Genomic DNA, 20,651 nt, shown 5'->3' with positions numbered 1-20,651 from the left:
GGGACCCAGCTCACAACCCTCCTCCCTCCCAGTAATTAATTGATTTGTTTTCGGTTGCACTAGGACTTTGTTGCTGTGCACTGTCTTTCTCCAGCTGCAGTGAGTGGGGCTGCTCTCTAGCTGTCGTGCACTCTGTAGCTGCATTGTATGGGCTTATCACTGCAGGTGCTTCAGTCATAGACTGCCTTTACTTAGTGGCTAAGTCTTGTCTGATTCTTTCACAACCCCATGGACTGTAGCCAACCAGGCTCCAATATCCATGAGATTCTCCAGGCAATAATATTGGAGTGGGTTGTTATTTCCCCCTCCAGGAGATGTTCCCAACCCAGGGGTCAAACCCACATTTCTTGCATTGACAGGCAGATTCTTTACTGTTGACTCACCAGGGAGACCCAATCATAGACATGGCTTTAAAATCTAATTTTCCACTCCAAGTAGTTTAACAATATTATTTTTCCCAATCAATGTTGTCTCCCTTTAATAATTTTTGGTAAATAAAAAGTTCCCCATCTTGGGTCATGTAAATTATTACATGTATGTATGATTCTTTTGTTATGCAGCTCATGAAATATAGCTGAGCACTTCTTGTATTCCAGACACTGTTTTAGGTACTACAAAGCAAATGGTAGTCAGAAGTGTGATGGGAGTGAATGTATCTCCCCACTTTCAAATTCATATACTGAAGTACTAAACCCTAGGGCCTTGGAATATGACTCTATTTGGTGGTGAGAGGGTAACAGGCAGGAAGGCCAGGGGTCCCCAAATGGAGGAAATAGGCTGAAAGTGTCAGACATTTTTTTTAAATCTCTCTTTTAAGTGGCAGAAGGAAACAAACTACAAGTGTCAGATTTTTTTTCCCCTTCTTTATGCAAATTTAAAAGTAGGTTTCTTTTAAAAATCCTGTGTGCCATGACAACACCCTGTTCTACCTGAACTTAACTTTTCTCAAACCTTGAGCTAACCAATGCATTTTTCTTATGGAAATGTTTTTCTTACACTATGTTAATGAACTATGTATTTACCTTAAACTCTTTCTTTCTTTAAGTCAATTCCAGCTAAGACTCAGAACCGATCATGGCTCAGTAAACCAATATATTTTACTCACACAAGTATTCTCCTATGTTAATGAAACTATATATTTGTTTGGAAACTCCCTTTCTTCAAGATTCATGTCAATTGCTTTATGGCCCAGGATGACTCACACTGTGCCAACGTTATCTCAAAATGTATTTTGTGAGTGAGGGGCCTGGTACCACTCTCAGTTTTTCGACATTTCCTTTCTCTAATTAGCAGCCTGCTAGTAGCTGTAGTCTTCCTGCTAAAGACTAGCAGGGGGTCACTCTTTCTGCTCCCTTCTGATGTCTATGTCAGAAGCTCTGTCTATTTCTTTTATACTTTATTAAAACTTTATCACACAAAAGCTCTGAGTGATCAAGCCTCGTCACTGGCCTGGGATGGAATTTCTCTCCTCCAGAGGCCAAGAATCCTGGCATTTTTCATGATTCAGCAACAACCTTTCAGTGGTAGGGCCTTAAAGAGATAATGAAGATTCTATGAGGTCATCAGGATGAAACCTAAGTCATATAGAATATGACTATACTTTTTGTGTGTGTTAGTTGCTCAGTCTTGTCTGACTCACTGTAAGCCTATGGACTGTAGCTGGTCAGGCTCTCTGTGCATGGGATTCTCCAGGCAAGAATACTGGAATGGGTTTCCAATTCTTTCTCCAGGGTATCTTCCCAATGGAGGGATCCAATCAGGTCTCTTGCATTGCTGGCCGATTCTTTGCTGTTAGGTAGCTAGAATAGGAAAAAGAAGTCCAGAATGGCGCTGGCTAAAAGACAAAAGACGGAAAAGCCCACAAAAATAGAACAAAGTAAGGTCCAAGGACTGGAAGGAGAACCTCTGGTAAAACAAACAGCCCTCCTGGCTAGCCCAGTTTACAAAGGGCAGGCTCAGAGGAGAGGAGACAAATGTATAAAAAGAGGAGCCAAAATTGAGCCAGGGGCTTCTCTTCACGTCTTTTGGGTTGGTCTGCCCTCATGCCCCGAAGATGTATTTCCCTTTGTTTTCTAAATAAAACTGAGCTGTAACAAGGAGCTATAACACTGGTCCACTAAATAAATTATGTGGTGCTAAAGCACTGGTCTCTCTGAGGAAATTTACACAGGGCTGTAACACTTGTCTGTCCGTTGCTCCAAATTTTTGTCGCAACGAGACAGAACCGAGGAAATTAAAAACTCCCTTGACATATATGGTGCTGTGACTCAGGTTTAACCTTGCTGAAACAACCCCAGCTCGGGCCCGTGGAGCAGAGGCCAACACAGCAGAAGCCCAACTTGGTGAAAGCTCCTGCGTGAAAGCTGATTGGGAAGAAAACCCAGCACAGAGGAAATGAAAAGAAGCCAAGCATTGTGGAAACCAGGACAGCAAAAATAAACGCAGCAGAAAGCTCATGTGGCTCAGTCTCCGATTCCAGAAGACCGGTTAAGGTAAGAGGTCCTTGGTCCTATGACTGGAAGGACATACGGCTAACAAAATCTTGATTCTTTTATAGTCACTTGTTTCTTGTTTCCTCAAACCCCCGATGAACAGGCAAGTGGCAGTGGGTGCAATTGAGGTACTCTGGCAGGGGCTACTCCTCAGTGTGTCCCAAAGGCACCACTATCTGCTGGGCCCCAGTAGCGGTTACCCAAGAGAGGGGGATTCTTCTGTCCTTAATCTTCTTTTTGCCAAGGATCAGGCCAATGAAAACTGAGCACAGGTCAGATATTTAGCAGATTTTCAGGCAATTTATGAAATGGATTCCTCAGCACTTTCTGTCTCTATGAATATGACCACTTAATTCATGTAAATGAAATCATATAGCATTTGTTATTTCTTGTCACACTTCTTTTACTTATCACAATGTCCACTAGGTCATTTGCATTGTAGCCTATGTTATATTCCCTTAAAAAAATTTTTTTTTTTTTTTTTAAATTTTGGGTGTGCTGAGTCTTTGTTGTAGCTGGCAAGCTTCATTTAGCTGCACTCTCAGACTTGCTCTGGGGCATGTGGGATCTTAGTTCCCTGACTGGGAACTGAACCCATATAGTGAAAGGTTACTGCTGAATGAAAAGATGCCAGGATTCTTGGCCTCCGGAGGAGAAGAATTCAATCTGGGGCCAGAGACCAAGTTTGATCGCTCAGAGCTTTTGTGTAATAAAGTTTTATTAAAGTATAAAGGAGATAGAGAAAGCTTCTGACATAGGCATCAGAAGGGGGCAGAAAGAGTATCCCCCTGCTAGACTTCAGCTGGATGTTATATAGTCACTCGCAGTCTGTTAATGAAAGAAAGGAATGTCTTAAAACTCAGAATGGCACCAGACACCTCATCCATAAGATGCATTTTGGGATAATCTTGGCACCAGGTGATTCATCCTGGGCCATAAAACGATTGACTTGAATCTTGTAGAAGGGCAGATTACTATACAAAGAGTTTCGTTTACATAGATTAGGGGAAAAATATCTGAGTATAACATACTGGTTTGTTAAGTAGGTTCTGAGCCATTAGGCGGAACCGACTTGAAGACAGAGTCTGGGGTAAATGCATAGTACATAAACATAGCTTAAGACAAACATTTCCATAAGAAAAATGCATTGGTTAACTCAAGGTTTGAGAATAGTTAACTTCAGGTGAAACCAGGTGTCATTATGGCAACACAGTATTTTAAGAGAAACCTCCTTTTAAATTTGTATAGAGAAGGGAAAATGTCGCTAGTTTGTTTCCTCCTGCCACTTAAGAGAGATAAAAATGTCTGACACTTGCAGCCTATTTCCTCCCTTTGGAGACCGCTGGCCTTCCTGCCTGTTACCCTCCTAATAGGCTGCATTGCAAGGAAGGTTCTTAACCACTAGACCACCACGGAAGTCCCTTCCTTTCTTTTTAAATGCTGACTAATACTTTGTTATTAGTATATACCATATTTGGTTTACCTGTTCTTTGGTCAATGGATACTCGGGTTGCATTAATGATTTAAATATTATGAATAAAGCTGGTATGAACATGAGTATACAAATATCTCTTCCAGGGTATGATGAAGTTGAAACTCCAATACTTTGGCCACCTGATGCGCAGAGCTGATTAATTTGAAAAGACCCTGATGCTGGGAAAGATTGAGGGCAGGAGGAGAAGGGGACGACAGAGGATGAGATGGTTGGATGGCATCACCGACTCGATGGACATGGGTTTGGGTGCACTCCGGGATTTGGTGATGGACAGGGAGGCCTGGCGTGCTGCAGTTCTTGGGGTCACAAAGAGTCGGACACGACTGAGCGACTGAATTGAACTGACCTGAACTGAACTGTGATGGAGAAGATGTTCACATATTGAGGAAAGGGGAAGTCATTCTGGCTCATCCATGGTTCAGCCTGAGTTGTGTGTGAACTAAGACAGCCTGTCAGACCTTCACAGCTCATCTGCTTTAAGCATTGAGGTAAAGAACATGTGTTTTGAAGATCAAAATAAGCAAATCCCTTCTCACGGTGTCTGCATTAACACTCCCTGGAAGATAAGGTTCCCTTCCCAGACACCAGAGTCCTGCTGTTTCACTGTCTATGTACTAAGTCTGTCTCTTTTGAAACCTTGAAGGAATACACCCTGTCGTGTTGATGTGTGAGCTTTGTTTGCATGAGGTGTAAGACTGTGCTGGAAACCATGCTTCAGCAGAGCAGTTCCTCAGAGCTCTTGGAGAGGGGGCCTCCTAAGCTATAGTCTTCAGTGTGAGTCAAGTAAAACCTTTCCATCTCTGTTGTGTTTCTTGATTATTTCCAGGGACACTTGAGTTCATTGATCATCAAGGACCCCAAGCAGAACTGGGGACCCACACACACTCCTCCTCCCACCCAGTCCTCTTACACGACTCAACTCCCCACAGCCTGCACCTGATCTGAGACACTCCAGTGTGGGAGACCCCCAAGCCCAGCTGGACCCCAACCAGGAGAAGGGGAGTTTACAGTCTCTGATGTGAATTCAAGCAACAAAAGTATTGAACAATTGTCATGTCTGCAGCCAGCCTTGCCTTGCACAAAGGGATGGAATAGGATCCCAAGGAGTCTGTTTTCTGGGAAGACTGAGCACCAAGGCAGGAAAGGGAAACATGTTGAAAGAGGTCAAAAGCACTACGTCTCACAGAAGGAAAAAATCAGGAGTTGGAGGGGAGGGATGAGCGAGTTAGCGAGGGGTTAGTGAGTGGACAAGATTCTGACATACAACAAGTGACACACTTGCTAAAACACCAGTCAGAGACTGTCACTGTGGGATGACATGTCATAGTTCAAGCTTCCGTTAATTTTTTTCTTTTCTTTTTTTTTTTTTTTTACTGTGAAGTAGTGGTTCAGTCCAGAGTTGTTAGGAAGATTATTTTAAAGGGAAAACACCTGAGACACAACAGATGAAGAAAGAAGCCTTCTCTGAGTTTCTCTCATCTGACTCAAAGCAGAAAATTCTGGGAATTAAAGTTGTAATAAATTCCTCAGTGGAGAGGCTGCTCCCAAGAGGATGAAGGTGAGTAGAACTGTGAGTATAATTCTATACTATACTTTTGTATTTGTAATAGACACCACCTTCAATCTTTGGTGGTTAACTTCAACTGGGGTACTGTTGTTTCATGGTGGAGTTATTTCTGGGATTTTCTCTGTCTTTGTATCAGTACGCTATTTCACTGATTTCACACTTTCTGCTCCCTCTTGTGGGATAATTCTTTTTAATAATTTTAAATTAATTGATGAAGTGTGTCTGCCCTGGATCTTGGTTATTGCCCAGTCTTTCCCTAGTTGAGGTGTATGGGCTTCTCATTGGGTGGCTTCTCTTGCTGCAGAGCACAGGCTGCAGTAGTTGCGGCATGTGGGCTTAGTTGCCCCGTGGCATATGGGGTCCTCCCAGACAGGGGACTGAACCTGGGTCCTCTGCCTTGGCAGGCGGATTCTTAACCACTGAACCACCAGGGAGGCCTTGTGGGAGAATTCTTCAGCTTCTGTCTCTCTGCTCTGACAACCCACCAGGCTGCCTCCTGGAAACCTGTCTCTGGATTTCCAGAAGGTGGCTCTAGAGCTCCAGTCTGCGGGCACCCTCACCTAGAGGGGGACTGGCTTTCTGAGCCTGCTTCTGGTCTACCCGAGCTCCCCAGGACGTTGCAAGGGGAGAGTCCCACATGGAGCCCCCGTGGAGTAGGGGGAGGTGTGGAACCAGAACTCGGGGTACTGAGGGTTCCTGTGGATGCAGCAGAGAAATTTCCCAGTGTGCTGCTCCCAGAGGCATGCGAATGGACTCCCTGAGAAAAGCAATCCTTTTCACCCCCATTGAAATGTTTATCTGCGTCTTTGCAAATATTTTTCCTCTCCCTCCTCATGGAGGTCCCGTCTCTGATCTCTGGTCCTGCTGTGATGTCCTTCTCCGGTGTCTGCTGTGATGTCCTGCAGAACTAGTGTAGCTGAGCACTCACTCATCACTCCCCTTTTCTGTGGGGGGATGTTTCTTTGCATGGGGGAGGGGAAAGATTCTCTCACCTCCAACTTTGCTTTGACCAAAGTTGTTTTTATTTTTTTGGAGTGCCAGAACCTCCCTGCAGGAAAGCTGAACTTCTGCAAGTTCTCTGTCACACATGAGAATTTACCTGTGTCAGAACCCATGTCTCCTGCCTTGGCAGGCAGATTTACCACTGAGCCACCAAAGAAGCGCCAAATGAAATATTTTTTGACCTCTAGCTATCTGGGGATTTTTCAGAGAGCTCCAAAAACATCTCAAGGAATGATACTGACCTCATTACAATTAGGCATACTGGCACATATAATTATATGGGTGCCATTAGCAAATGCCCTGGAAGAGAGCAGGGCAACCCACTCCAGTATCCTTGCCAGAAGAATCCCATGGACAGAGGAGCCTGTCGGGCTATAGTCTGTTGGGTCTCCGAGTCGGACACGACTGAAGTGCCTAAGCACACATGCATTCTCAAATAAGTGATGATAAACCTTCTTAGGTTATAATGGAAGGATAAGTGTTATTAATATGTGTTCTAAAAATTATATGAAATTCCTAAAAATCTGATATGTCCTGGTAGATTATCAGTCACAATTCAGGATATTATCTTAAAAATCTGGATGTTACAAAAATAACAAAATTCACACCAGTCAGAATGGCTGCGATCCAAAAGTCTACAAGTAATAAATGCTGGAGAGGGTGTGGAGAAAAGGGAACCCTCTTCCACTGTTGGTGGGAATGCAAACTAGTACAGCCACTATGGAGGACAGTGTGGAGATTCCTTAAAAAACTGGAAATAGACCTGCCTTATGATCCAGCAATCCCACTGCTGGGCATACACACTGAGGAAACCAGAAGGGAAAGAGACACGTGTACCCCAATGTTCATCGCAGCACTGTTTATAATAGCCAGGACATGGAAGCAACCTAGATGTCCATCAGCAGATGAATGGATAAGAAAGCTGTGGTACATATACACAATGGAGTATTATTCAGCCATTAAAAAGAATACATTTGAATCAGTTCTAATGAGGTGGATGAAACTGGAGCCTATTATACAGAGTGAAGTAAGCCAGAAAGAAAAACACCAATACAGTATACTAACGCATATATATGGAATTTAGAAAGATGGTAACAATAACCCTGTGTACGAGACAGCAAAAGAGACACTGATGTATAGAACAGTCTTATGGACTCTGTGGGAGAGGGAGAGGGTGGGAAGATTTGGGAGAATGACATTGAAACATGTAAAATATCTTGTATGAAATGAGTTGCCAGTCCAGGTTCAATGCACGATACTGGATGCTTGGGGCTGGTGCACTGGGACGACCCAGAGGGATGGAATGGGGAGGGAGGAGGGAGGAGGGTTCAGGATGGGGAACACATGTATACCTGTGGCGGATTCATTTTGATATTTGGCAAAACTAATACAGTTATGTAAAGTTTAAAAATAAAATAAAATTAAATAATAAAAAAAAATAACCAAAATTCTCTTTTCTTTTTTCTTACTTTGATTGTTATTTAATTTTCCATCAACTGAGCCAAGCACCTCAACTCTGAAATTCCCATCTTACATAGGTTACATAGGTTATGTAAGGACTCATCCTGTGTCTTATTTCTCCACTTCTTTGCCAAGCCTTTAGGGTTAGAAGGAAGGTTAGGTGACATTTCCAGGTTCACCTGGCCAGTAAAGTGGGGAGGCATGGGGTGGGGGGAGAGGAATCTGTGACTTCTGGAGGGTGTCCATGCTGTATCCTTATCCCTGGAAAGGCAGCAGACCCTCAGTCATCTCCCAAACCCCTTCCTCACCTTCTTGCCCTGCTCCCAACCACTCACTGACTTCCTGCGATCTGTGGGAACCACCTATTTAAATAACACATTCATGCAATAACACACTAATGATTTGCTCTTTCTCCTTCTTCTGCCAACTGTTTTTCCCCCTCATCAATCTACACCAAGAATAATCATTAAAAAATCTTTCTTTCTGTGAGATGCCTACCTACATCAATCACTTCATGATTTTCATATGAAAGTGAGATCAGACCAAGGGAAGAGTTTCTCATCTCACAGAACCCTTCACCACCTTCTCCTCACCCCTGTCTTCTCTCTCCTCTTCCCAATTTCTCTCTGCATTTTTTCTCTCCTGTGAAATGATCTAGCCAGCACCAGCTAGACATTGTTGTTGTTTAGTCTCTAAGTCATGTCTGCCTCTTTTCCAATCCCCTGGACTGTAGCCTGCCAGGCTCCTCTGTCCATGGGATTTTCTAGGCAAGAACACTGGAAACAGTTGCTATCTCCTCCTCCAGGGGATCTTCCCAATCAAGGGATTGAATGTGTCTCCTGCATTGGCAGGTGGATTCTTTACCATGGAGTCACCAGGAAAGACCAGTCATAGATTAGACATGGCCTTACAGTCTCATTTTCTGTTCCAAGTCATTTAACAAAATATCATTTTTCCCAAACAAATTCTGTGGTCTCCCTTTCATAACTACTGGTAAATAAAAAGTTCCCCATCTTGGGTTATGTAAAATATTACATGTACATATGATTCTTTCATTAAATATCTCATCAAATATAACTGAGCACTTATTGTATTTCAGACATTGTTTTAGCCACTGGGAAGCAAATGGTGGTCAAAAGTCTGAAGAGGCAAATGCATGTCCCTTCTTTCAAATCCATATGTTGATTTCCTGATCCCCAGGACTTCAGAATGTGACTGTATTTTGTTGGGGGGCCTTAAAGAGTTAATTAAGATTAAATGAGGTCATCAGGTTGGGCCCTAACGAAGTTTGACTAATCCCAAATGTCAAGAGGTTATTAGAATGTGGAGAGCATACAGAGATACCAAGAGGTGACAGATTTAGCAAATAGTATTACAGGACAGCTAGATACATTGATTTTAGATCAACAATGAACCTTGGCACCTATACTTTAATACATATATTACATATAAATTTTTGTGCTTATTAACTATACATCTTTTAATATATACATACACATGTACAAGCAGATATCATTTTATTGTGCTTTGCAGATGCTGCAGTTTTTGCAAAGTGAGGGTTTGTGGCAACTCTGGGTTGTCAGATGACAGCTAGCATTTTTCAGCAATAAAGTACTTTTAAGTTAAAGTATGTACATTTTTTAGATAGAATATATAGCACACTGAATAGACTACAGTGTAGTGTAAATATAAGTTTATATGCAGTCAGTTCAGTTCACTCACTCAGTTGTGTCCAACTCTTTGCCATCCCAGGAACCGCAGCAAGCCAGGCCTCCTTGTCCATCACCAACTCCCGGAGTCCACCCAAACCAAAGTCTATTGAGTCGGTTAAAAAAAAAAAATTTGTGTGACTCTCTTTATTGCCAGTTTTCTTCACTATGGTAGTCTGGAATCAAACCAGGAATATCTCAGAGGCATGCCTGCAGGGTCATGTTGTGGTTGTTCAGTTGCTAAGTCATGTACAAGTCTTTGTGACCCCATGGAATGCAGCACACCAGGCTCCTCTATCCTCCACTATGTTATGGAGGTGTCCATTGAGTCAGTGATGCTATCTAAACATCTCATTGTCTGTTCCCTCTTCTCCTCCTGCCCTCAGTCTTTCCCAGAATCAGGGTCTTTTCCATTGAGTCAGCTCTGCACATCATGTGGCCAAAGTATTGGAGCTTCAACTTCAGCATCAATCCTTCCAATGAATATTCAGGGTTGATTTCCTTTAGAGTTTTCTGGTTTGATCTCCTTGCAGTACAAGGGACTCTCGAGAGTCTTCACCAGCACCACAGTTTTCAAAAGCATCAATTCTGCAGTGTTCAGCCTTCTTTATGGACAAACTCTCACATCCGTACATGACTACTGGAAAAACTACAGCTTTGACTAGACAAACCTTTGTCGACAAATAATCTCTCTGCTTTTTAATATGCTGTCTAGGTTTGTCATAAGTTTCTTTTCAAGGATCAAGTGTTTTTTAATTTCATGGCTACAGTCATCGTCTGCAGTGATTTTGGAGCCAAAGGAAAGAAAATCTGTCACTGCTTCCACTTTTTCCTCTTCTATTAGCCAGGAAGTAACAGGACCAGATGCTATGATCTTAGTATTTTTGAATACTAAGTGTTAAGCCAGGCTTTTTGCTCTCCTCTTTCACCTTCATCAAGAGGCTCTTTATTTCCTCTTCAATTTCTGTCATTAGAATGGTATCATCTGAGGTTGTTTATACTTCTCCTGGCAATCTTGATTCCAGCTTGTGATTCATCCAGCCCAGCATTTTGCATCATGTACTCTGCATATAATTTAAACAAGAGGGGAACAATATATAGCCTTATCATACTCCCTTGCCAGTTTTGAACCAGTCCACCGTTCCATGTCTGATTTTAACTGTTGCTTCTTGACCTGCATATAGGTTTCTCAGGAGACAGGTAAGATGGTCTGGTATTCCTATCTCTTTAAGGATATTCCACAGTTAGTTGTGGTCCGCACAGTCAAAGGTCTTGGCATAGTTAATGAAGCAGAAGTTGATGTTTTTCTGGAATTCCCTTGCTTTCTTTGTGATCCAACAATTGTAGGCAATTTGATCTCTAGTTCATCTACCTTTTCTAAACCTAGCTTGTATCTGGAAGTTGTCAGTTCATGTACTGCCGAAGTCTAGCTTAGGATTTTGAGCATTATCTTGCTAGGCTGTGAAATGAGCACAGTTGTTTGGTAGTTTGAACATTCTTTGGCATTACCTTTCTTGGGATTGGAATGAAAACTGACCTTATACTTCAAACTTATTGATGCTTGAATATTTAAAGTGTAAATCTTACACAATATATGATTACCTGTACTTCCTCCTCAAGTGGACATCTCTGTCCTCATGCTGGAGATGGGAACAAGGAATTGTTTCTCAGGTGCCAGGTTAACATTTTCTTTCTCCCGTTGTTATGTTGTGCACACTTAAGAAGCATGTGTTTTTCTGTATGTATGTCATGCTTTGAAAAGCTTACTTAAAAATTAGACAACATTAAAGTCACTTTGTCTACTGGCAATAAAGACAGGACTGTAGATGCATACACCTTCACACTCCATAGTGGCTGAAAGTGTTCATGTAGCAGAAGACACCTCCTATGTATATAGGGATTCTACACAGCATCTATGACTTGTGGTTAAGATGACTCAGGACTAGGGGTGTTTTTGTCAAGAGTCTGGGAGGTGGAAGCTGGTGGTTGTTGCTCATCGTTCTCCTCCAGGCTGTGTCGGATCCCGTATCCAAAGTATATGAGAAATCCTAGAAAGGAAATGAGAAAATGAGAAGGATAAGTAGGCACTCTTCCTGGTTACAAACATCCAATAGGCCTCCTATTATGGTGGCCAAGAAGTTTAGGGGAGCTCAGTTTGGGATCAGCCACTCAATAGGTCTGTTTATGCCAGAAAGCCACTTACCAATCACATTCCAAATGCCAAATATGGCCCAGGTCCCAGAAGTTATCTGCATCATCAAGTAAATGTTCACAAAGATGCTCACCAGTGGGAGGACAGGCAGAGCAGGGACCTGTGGGGCAGAGTCAGTTCATCCCTGAACACACCCCAGATGCCTGAATGAGAGTCTCTAGCCCAAGTGGGCAAGAAGACCAGCCTTCAGACTGTGTATTCAGTGCCTACTCAGACTGTGTATGTAAAGTACTGAGGGGGATCAGGGAAGAGTCTGTTGGTTTTAGCAGTTCCCCTCACTCCCTGGATGTTTAGACCATGAAGCATGTTCACTCCAGGTGGACAGTTCGGGCACATAAGGTCACTTACCTTAAAATAAAGAGGAATGGGGTTCTGGGGCTGCCTCCAGATGATGACTGTGACCCCAATGATGAGCAGCAGCAGCAGCACAGCCACTGGTGTGTACTCAGAGTCTCCAGAGAACCCCTGACTGGACCATTGGACCAGGATCAGGCTCAAGATTATCATCAGGAGAACTACAGGGTCGAGGTGGAGGAGAACAGGTTCACCTTCAGAAGCTGAAGATGTCAAGACCTTGGGCCACACCTCTCCCCAGGCTGCCCACCTCAGCAAGGGCCCTCATATCACCAAGACTCCTCAGTTGACAAAATACACACTCCAACACCATACTGTCAATTTCAGCAAACGACCAAAGAGAAATCCCACTGCTCACCGAGTAGTGAGGCACATCCGTAGACAATCTGGCCAGATTTCCTAGTGGGGATGGTGCTGATAGGAAACCACAGACTCTTTAAAATGTTTGAGTTTCTTGCTTCAGGTTCAGAGTCCAAAGGATGTTCATCAGGGTCAGGCATCTCAATTTCCTCCTCTATGTTCTCATTCTTGCTTAAATTCTGGCCTGGCTGGTACCTGAATTACAGGTTTTAAGGCAATATTAACAGCAGCCTCTACTCATCGAACATCACACAGCCTGTTTCACATGTGTCCTGTCTTAAGCAGAGCAGGATTTTAGAAGATAGCTGAAGGCAGAAGACGGTTATCTGCCAACTAATCTCCAAGACTCCCTACCAAGGGGTAGTGGGGTCTCACCTGAGGACAAGAACAGAAAATGCCACCAGGGAGTAAATGAGCAGTGTCCCGACTGACACAAGATCCAAAAGATCTGTGAACCTGAAGAGTAACGCCATGATCCCTAGAATGAGGGCACAAACAAGGTGGAGAAGGGAGTGAGAAACAGCTGGAAATATGTAAGTTAAGGCGTGGGTTTCTTTCTTTCTTTCTTTTTTTAACCTGTAAGATTTCCAGCAGACATGATGGCCACGACACGGGTGCCTGTGCGGACATGGATCCGGGTAAGTACACGGAAAAGGAGCCCATCCTCTGCCATCGTGTAGATCAAAGAAGGCATTCTGAACATGGCACTATGGATTCTGGAAGAGAAGATGGAAACATGTAAGGTCATGGAGAAGCAGGACAGCCTGGAGTTTAGCTCCCTTGTCGACTTGGGATAAGGTGTCTCCCTGTCTTCTCTATCAATCCTAACGGTTTGGAGATCTGAGCATCTGACAGTAGACAGGGAGAAAACCATGACACTGACCTGGATATATAATTACAGAGGGTCCCAATAGTCACGAAGTATCTGACGGGGAGCCACCAACTCTGGAGAACAATTTGTGGCAAAGGGTCGTGAGGCTGAATCTGGTGGTAGGGCACAACAAGGGTGAATGCCGCTGAGACACCAGAATATGCCAAAAAGCAGATGAAGATCGTGATCACAATGCTCCAGGGGATGGAACGATGAGGGTTTAGAGCTTCTACCCCTGCAGGAAGGGAAGAACTGTTGGGTCAGGAAAACACACTGGAGTGAAATCACAAAATCCCCTTCTTTTTTACACTCCACAAGCAGACTTCCCCTAAGCCAGGGGCAGCCAGTCTGATCCCAAACCCTGGATGGGACATTCAGTGACCATGTTACCTTTAGTGGCAATTCCATCAACACCAAAATAATAGTAGAAACATGTAGCTGCTCCCTGGAGAATCCCTTCAAAGCCAAAAGGTGCAAACCCTCCAGAACCCAGAAGGCCCAAGCTACAGTGAGAGAAGGAAAGAGAAAGAATGTGGGTGAGGTGAGTTCAGCCATCTCTACTGAGCTTCTCCCTTCATACCACATGTCCCGGGCTCCAGGAATAGCTTCATCTGGATCCATCAGCCCAGATATCTTTAGTCCACACCATACCAGCTCTGCATGCCCTTCACCCATATATTATGGCCAATATTACCCTCCTAAGCCATAGATGTCTCTGGATCCAGATGTGTTCAGTTTGTAGTCCTGTTCTGTGAGCTTCCAGTTATGCAGATCTCCCTTAACAAAGCCAGTGATGATAATGAAAATGAGAACCAAAATATTTATTCCAATGGATATTTTGGTAAGCAGGATTGACTCACGAGCTCCCAGAGCCACTATTCCTGTGGGAAAGATGTAATATGAAACACTCAAATTATTGATACATTTATAGATACAGAAAGCATGACACACTGGTCATAGAAACACCCTTTTTCAACCACACAAGAGACAACTCCTCACATGGACATCACCAGAAGGTCAATACTGAAATCAGATTGATTATATTCTTTGTAGCTGAAGATAGAGAAGCTCTATACAGTCAGCAAAAGCAAGATTTGGAGCTGACTGTGGCTTAGATCATCAGCTTCTTGTTGCAAAATTCAGGCTTAAATGGAAAAAAGTAGGGAAAACCACTAGGCCATTCAGTTACAACCTAAATAAAATCCATTCTGATTAAACAGTAGAGGGGACAAATATATTCAAGGGATTAGATCTGGTAGGCAGACTTCCTGAAGAACTATGGACAGAGGTTCCTAACATTGTACAGGAGGCAATGACCAAAACCATCCCCAAGAAAAAGAAATGCAAGAAGGCAGAAAGGTTGTCTGACATACAGATGGCTAACTAACACATGAAAGGATGCTCAACATCACTCATTATTAGAGAAATGCAAATCAAAACCACAATGAGGTACCATGTCACACCAGTTAGAATGGCTGCCATGAAAAAGTCTACAAACAATAAATACTGGAGAGGGTGTGGAGAAAGGGAACCCTCTTACACTGTTGGTGGGAATACAAACTAGTACAGCCACTAAGGAGAACAGTGTGGAGATTCCTTAAAAAACTGGAACTAGAACTGCCATATGACCAAGTAATCCCACTGCTGGGCATACACACCGAGGAAACCAGAATTGAAAGAGACACGTGTACCCCAATATTCATCGCAGCACTGTTCACAATAGCCAGGACATGGAAGCAACCTAGATGTCCATTGGCAGATGAAAGGATAAGAAAATTGTGGTACATATACACAGTGGAATATTACTCAGCTATTAAAAAGAATACATTTGAGTCAGTTCTAATGAGATATGAAAAGTGGAACCTATTATACAGAGTGAAGTAAGTCAGAAAGAAAAACATCAATACAGTATACTAATGCATATATACATGTAATTTAAAAAGATGGTAACAACAACCCTCTATGCAAGACAGCAAAAGAGACGCAGATGTAAAGAACAGACTTTTGGACTCTGTGGGAGAAGGCGAGGGTGGGATGATCTGAGAGGATAACATTGGAACATGTATGTTACCATATGTGAAATAGATGACCAGTGCAAGTTTGATGCCTGAAACAGGGCACTCAAAGTCGGTGCACTGGGACAGCCATGAGGGATGGGCTGGGGAGGGAGATGGGAGGGGGGTTCAGGATGGGAAGACACATGTACACATGTGGATGATTCATGTCAATGTATGGCAAAACCCACCTCAATATTGTAATTAACCTCCAATTAAAAAATAAATTAATTTTAAAAAATGATTGTCTGAGGAATCTTTACAAATAGCTGAGGGAAGATGAGAAGTGAAAGGCAAAGGAAAAAGGGAAAGATATACCCAACTGAATATAGAATTCCAGAGAATAGCAGGGAGAGACAATAAAGCCTTCTTAAGTGAACAATGCAAAGAAATAGAAGAAAACAATAGAGTGGGGGAAGACTAGAGATCTCTTCAAGAAAATTGGAGATATTAAGGGGACACATTCATGAAAGGATGGGCATGATAAAGGACAGAAATGGTAAGGACATAGTAGAAGCAGAAGAGATTAAGAAAAGGTGGCAAGAATACCCAGAACTATATGAAAAAGGTCATTAAGGCCCAGATAACCATGATGGTGTGATCATTCACCTAGAACCAGACCTCCTGGAGTATGAAGTCAAGTGGCCCTTAGGAAGAATTACTACAAACAAAGCTAGTGAAGGTGATGGAATTCCAGCTGAGCTATTTCAAATCCTAAAAGATGGTGCTGTGAAAGTGCTGAATTCAATATGTCAGCAAATTTGGGAAACTCGGCAGTGGCTACAGGACTAGAAAAGACCAGTTTTTCATTCCAATCCCAAAGAAGAGCAATACCAAAGAATGTTCAAACTACCATACAATTGCACTCATTTCAATGCTAACAATATTATGCTCAAAATCCTTCAAGTTAGGCTTCAGCAATATGTGAACCGAGAACTTTCAGATATACAGCTGAGTTAAGAAAATGCAAGTGAACCAGAGACCAAATTGCCAACATTCGTTGGATCATAGAGAAAGCAGGGGAATACCAGCAAATCATCTACTTCTGCTTTATTGATTATGCCAAAGCCTTTGAATGTGTGGATCACAACAAACTGTGGAAAATTCTTCAAGAGATGGGAATACCAGACCACTCTACCTGTATCCTGAGAAATCTGTATGCAGGTCAAGAAGCATCAGTTAGATCTGGACGTGAAACAATGGGCTGGTTCCAAATTGGGAAAGGAGTATGTCAAGGCTGTATATTGCCACCCTGCTTATTTAACTTATATGCAGAGTACATCTTGTGAAATGCTGGGCTGGATGAAGCACAAGTTGGAATCAAGATTGCCAGAAGAAATATCAACATCTCAGATATGCAGATGATACCACCCTAAAGGCAGAAACTGAAGAACAACTAAAGAGCCTCTTGCTGAAAGTGAAAGAGGAGAGTGAAAAAGCTGGCTTAAACTCAACATGCAAAAAGCTAAGATCATAGCATCTAGTCCCATCACTTTCTGGTGAATAGAAGAGGAAAAAGTGGAAGTACTGACAGATTTTCTTTTCTTTGCTCCAAAATCACTGCAGACAGTGATTGCAGCCATGAAATTAAAAGACCCTTGTTCCTTGGAAGGAAAGCTATGACAAACCTAGATAGCATATGAAAAAGCAGAGACATCACTTTGCTGACAAAGGTCTGTATACTCAAAGGTATAGTTTTTCCAATAGTCAGGTATGGATGTCAGAATTGGACCGTAAGGAAGGCCGAGTGCTGAAGAATAGATGCTTTTAGTTGTGCTGGAGATGACTCTTGAGATTCCATTGGGCAGAAAGGGGATCAAATCAGTCAATCCTAAAGGAAATCATCCCTGAATATTCATTGGAAGGACTGATGCTGAAGCTCCAACACTTTGGCCACCTGATGGGCAGAGCTGACTCATTGGAAAAGGTTCTGATGCTGGGTAAGATTGAAGGCAGGAGAAGAAGGTGACAGAGAATGATGTAGTTGGATAGTATCACTGACTCAATGGACATAAATTTGAGCAAACTCTAGGAGATAGAGGAGGACAGAGGGGCCTGGCATGCTGTAATCCATGGGGTTGCAAAGAGTTGGCTATGACTTAGTGACTGAACAACAACAGGAAGCAGAGAAATAGTTGCCCAGGGCTGGCAGTTGGTGGTGGTGGACAAACAGACAGTGCTCAGTGGGAACAGGGTTTCCTTTTGAGGTGAGGAACATGTTTGGAACTAGATGGAAGTGATGATCGCCTAGTATTACAGATGTACTAAATGATTGTACTCCTTGAGATAGTTAATTATTGTGGCAATCTTCTCAGAATACAAGTCTAACAAAGCAAGATTTGTACATCTTAATCTTATACAATGTTGTTTGTCAATTATACCTCACTGAAGCTGGGAAAAATAATAAAGTGGTGAATTTTATGCTACGTGAAAAAAAAGTGAATGTGAACTTCCTCTTAATTAAAAAAAAACCTTTAGCCTCAGTACATAGGAAGATTTGTTGGTCTAAGTAAATGATTCTCAGCTGGGGGGTAATTTTGTTCCCCAAGAGACAAAATTCCCCAATGCCCAAGGGATTGGCACTATCTGGAGATGCCCTGATTGACACAGTTTGGGGCGGTGGATGTCACTGGTATGTGTGAGCAAAGGTCAAAGATGATACTCAACACTTAATAATGATTAAAAAAAAAACCCTAAAATTCACAGACAGCCACTGCACACCAAGGAATGATAAGCCCAAATTGTCAATAATGCCAAGGGTGGAAAACAATGGTTTGTCTTATCTTCTGTCTCTAAACCTTTCTTTCTATTTCTAATCCCCCACCAGTCTGCCACGTCAAGCCTTTCCTATACCAGCTCCCACTTCACACCCTGCTCTTCCCATCCTGTTGTTGAGCCCTGTCTCACCTGTCATCAGCAGTACCAGGCCCAGGGCAAAAAAGTCTGCATATGTGGCCAGGGAGTAAGGCAGCTGCAGAGAGAAAGTTTCCTGTAATGCCTGAGAGATGTGATTCCCAATCAGGCTGTCAAAGATGTAACTTGATGCCCTGGCCAAGCCGGCAGTGCCTGCAGAGGCAGAAGAAGGAGCGTTCATTGACAAACAAAAATTGATGTGCCATAGGATCTAAAAACACAGATTAAATATCTGTATATACAAGAAGCCTATGTATACACAAATACCATATATATAAATACCTGCTACAAAATAGCAAAGATTTCTTTTCATGGGTTGGGGAGAGTAGACCCAAATGATTCACCAAAATGTCAGGTGTTTTAACATGTTAGAAGCAGATCAATGTTATACAAGAAAAGAAAACACATAAGTGGGACTGGGAGGGCTGGGATAAGGCATGAAATTTGAAATTAAGTGGTAAAGGAAAATCCCAGGAAGGCAACAACTGAGCAAAGACTTCACTATGGTGAGGGGATGAGCCTGTGGGATACACCTCCCTCTCACCCACTCCCTACAGTTCCCTTTCCTTCTGGGTTCATGGTCCATCATTTAAGGACACAGGATAGAATCGAGTTGAATGCAGTTGTGGGGTCTTCCTGACACTATTATCAACCTCCCTGCACAAGGTCAAGAATAAAGTCTCATGAATGACTGAGAATCCAATCCTCCATCATGGTTTCCCAGTCTTAAGCCCCACACCATTTGCTGGCCCATTGTCTCACCCATGACTAATGGAAGTATTCCATTCCAGCCAATGATGAAGGCATAGAGTTGACCCATCGTGACATAGCTGTAGAGATACGCAGAACCAGAGCGTGGTACCCAGGCCCCAAATTCAGCATAGCAGAACCCAGATAACATAGAAAACAGGGCAGCCACCAAGAACGAGATGATGGTTGCTGGTCCAGCTATGTACTTGGCCACTGCACCAGCCAGAATGTACACGCCAGCTTTCAGCATCCTGCCCACACCCAGCATCACCAGGTTTAGGGTGTTCAGATGAGCCACAGGTCTCTCAGACTCATCTATGGGTTCCAGCAGCTGCTTGCGGATGAGCTTCTGACCAAACTGGCGAACGAATTGGCTCAACATCCTAGACATAGTTAAGGAGGCTACAGTCTGCTGAGGAAAGAAGACATAAAGCCGTTAAGAATGCCCATCCGCCCTTGGCACTGGGGTCCAGTTCTATGGAGTAAGGAAGTGATGAGGAGCAGGTGGTAAAGGACACACTGGGCAAGCTCTCCATCTCTGAGATTTGGTTTCTGCAATCATAGAGAAGACTTCTAATTTGTCTCAAATTTACTGGAAAGTTTGCTTGAGAAGTGAGACGGAGTGGATTATGTCTCCTCAAATGTGCCCCTTTGACCAGTAAATTGTTTTGAGCTAAAGTTAATTAAGACCCATTAGTTTCAGGAGAAGCTCTTTACCTCTCCCTTAACTGTTCAAAATAATGCAGATTCAGAGACCTATGCCAGGAAGAGAGCTATTACCACAGAGAACTTTTAATCTCAGAAAGACTTACCTGCTTGGAGTGGGCAAACATTTGTTCACCAGGCACTTGCTCTTCTCATCCTGCTGTGCATGGTCTTCCTCCCACTTGAAGGCCCAGATCCCCACCCCTTTCTCCTTAACTCAGGTGGTCATATAAGCCTCAACTGTCTGACAGTCTTTGAGCCTCAGAAATTTTTATGGGGCTCCTGTACATATTAAACTAACTGTGTTCATCTGTCTTATATCAACTGAACTGTTAGCCCAGCTGAAGAATCTAGAAAGCCAAGTCTTCTGCCCCTACAGAAGCAAAAGCTTCCAACACAGAGGCTGGCACACCATAGGTGCTTAATTGGTATAAGTTGGAATGCGAAATCGACCCCCTGCTTGTCTGATTTTGCTGAAACTACATTTCATCTTTGTTCTCCTTTCCCCTGCAAAACAGGGCAAATTAAAATCATTATTCCCTCCTCTTTTTGATACAGGTGAAGTGACTCTTTTAGGGGCTTGCTGAGCAGAGTGCTCAGACTCTGCACTTTTCTTCACCAAGGATCCTGAAACCTGGACACATTCTGTTTCATTGTTTGCAGAGTGGCATGGAATAGGAACTCTGTTCTGGGGAGGAGTGAGATG

At 43.0% G+C, this 20,651-nt stretch overlaps 1 protein-coding gene across 1 annotated transcript; it reads right to left on the bottom strand.

Moving 5' to 3' along the window:
• Positions 1-11,668: 11,668 nt before the first annotated feature.
• LOC112580337 (cationic amino acid transporter 3-like) lies at positions 11,669-19,622 on the bottom strand. The gene is given in 12 exon segments (XM_025269604.3): positions 11,669-11,710; positions 11,713-11,774; positions 11,930-12,038; positions 12,287-12,453; positions 12,651-12,847; positions 13,028-13,130; positions 13,229-13,368; positions 13,536-13,758; positions 13,914-14,026; positions 14,218-14,404; positions 18,485-18,643; positions 19,253-19,622. Coding segments are annotated over 12 exon segments (1,872 nt in total).
• Positions 19,623-20,651: the final 1,029 nt, after the last annotated feature.

The sequence above is a fragment of the Bubalus bubalis genome, chromosome 18 (assembly GCF_019923935.1).
Source record: "Bubalus bubalis isolate 160015118507 breed Murrah chromosome 18, NDDB_SH_1, whole genome shotgun sequence".
Lineage (NCBI taxonomy): Eukaryota > Metazoa > Chordata > Mammalia > Artiodactyla > Bovidae > Bubalus > Bubalus bubalis.
Note: the sequence above shows the minus strand (reverse complement) of the source record. Positions and strands in the feature narration are given on the sequence as shown.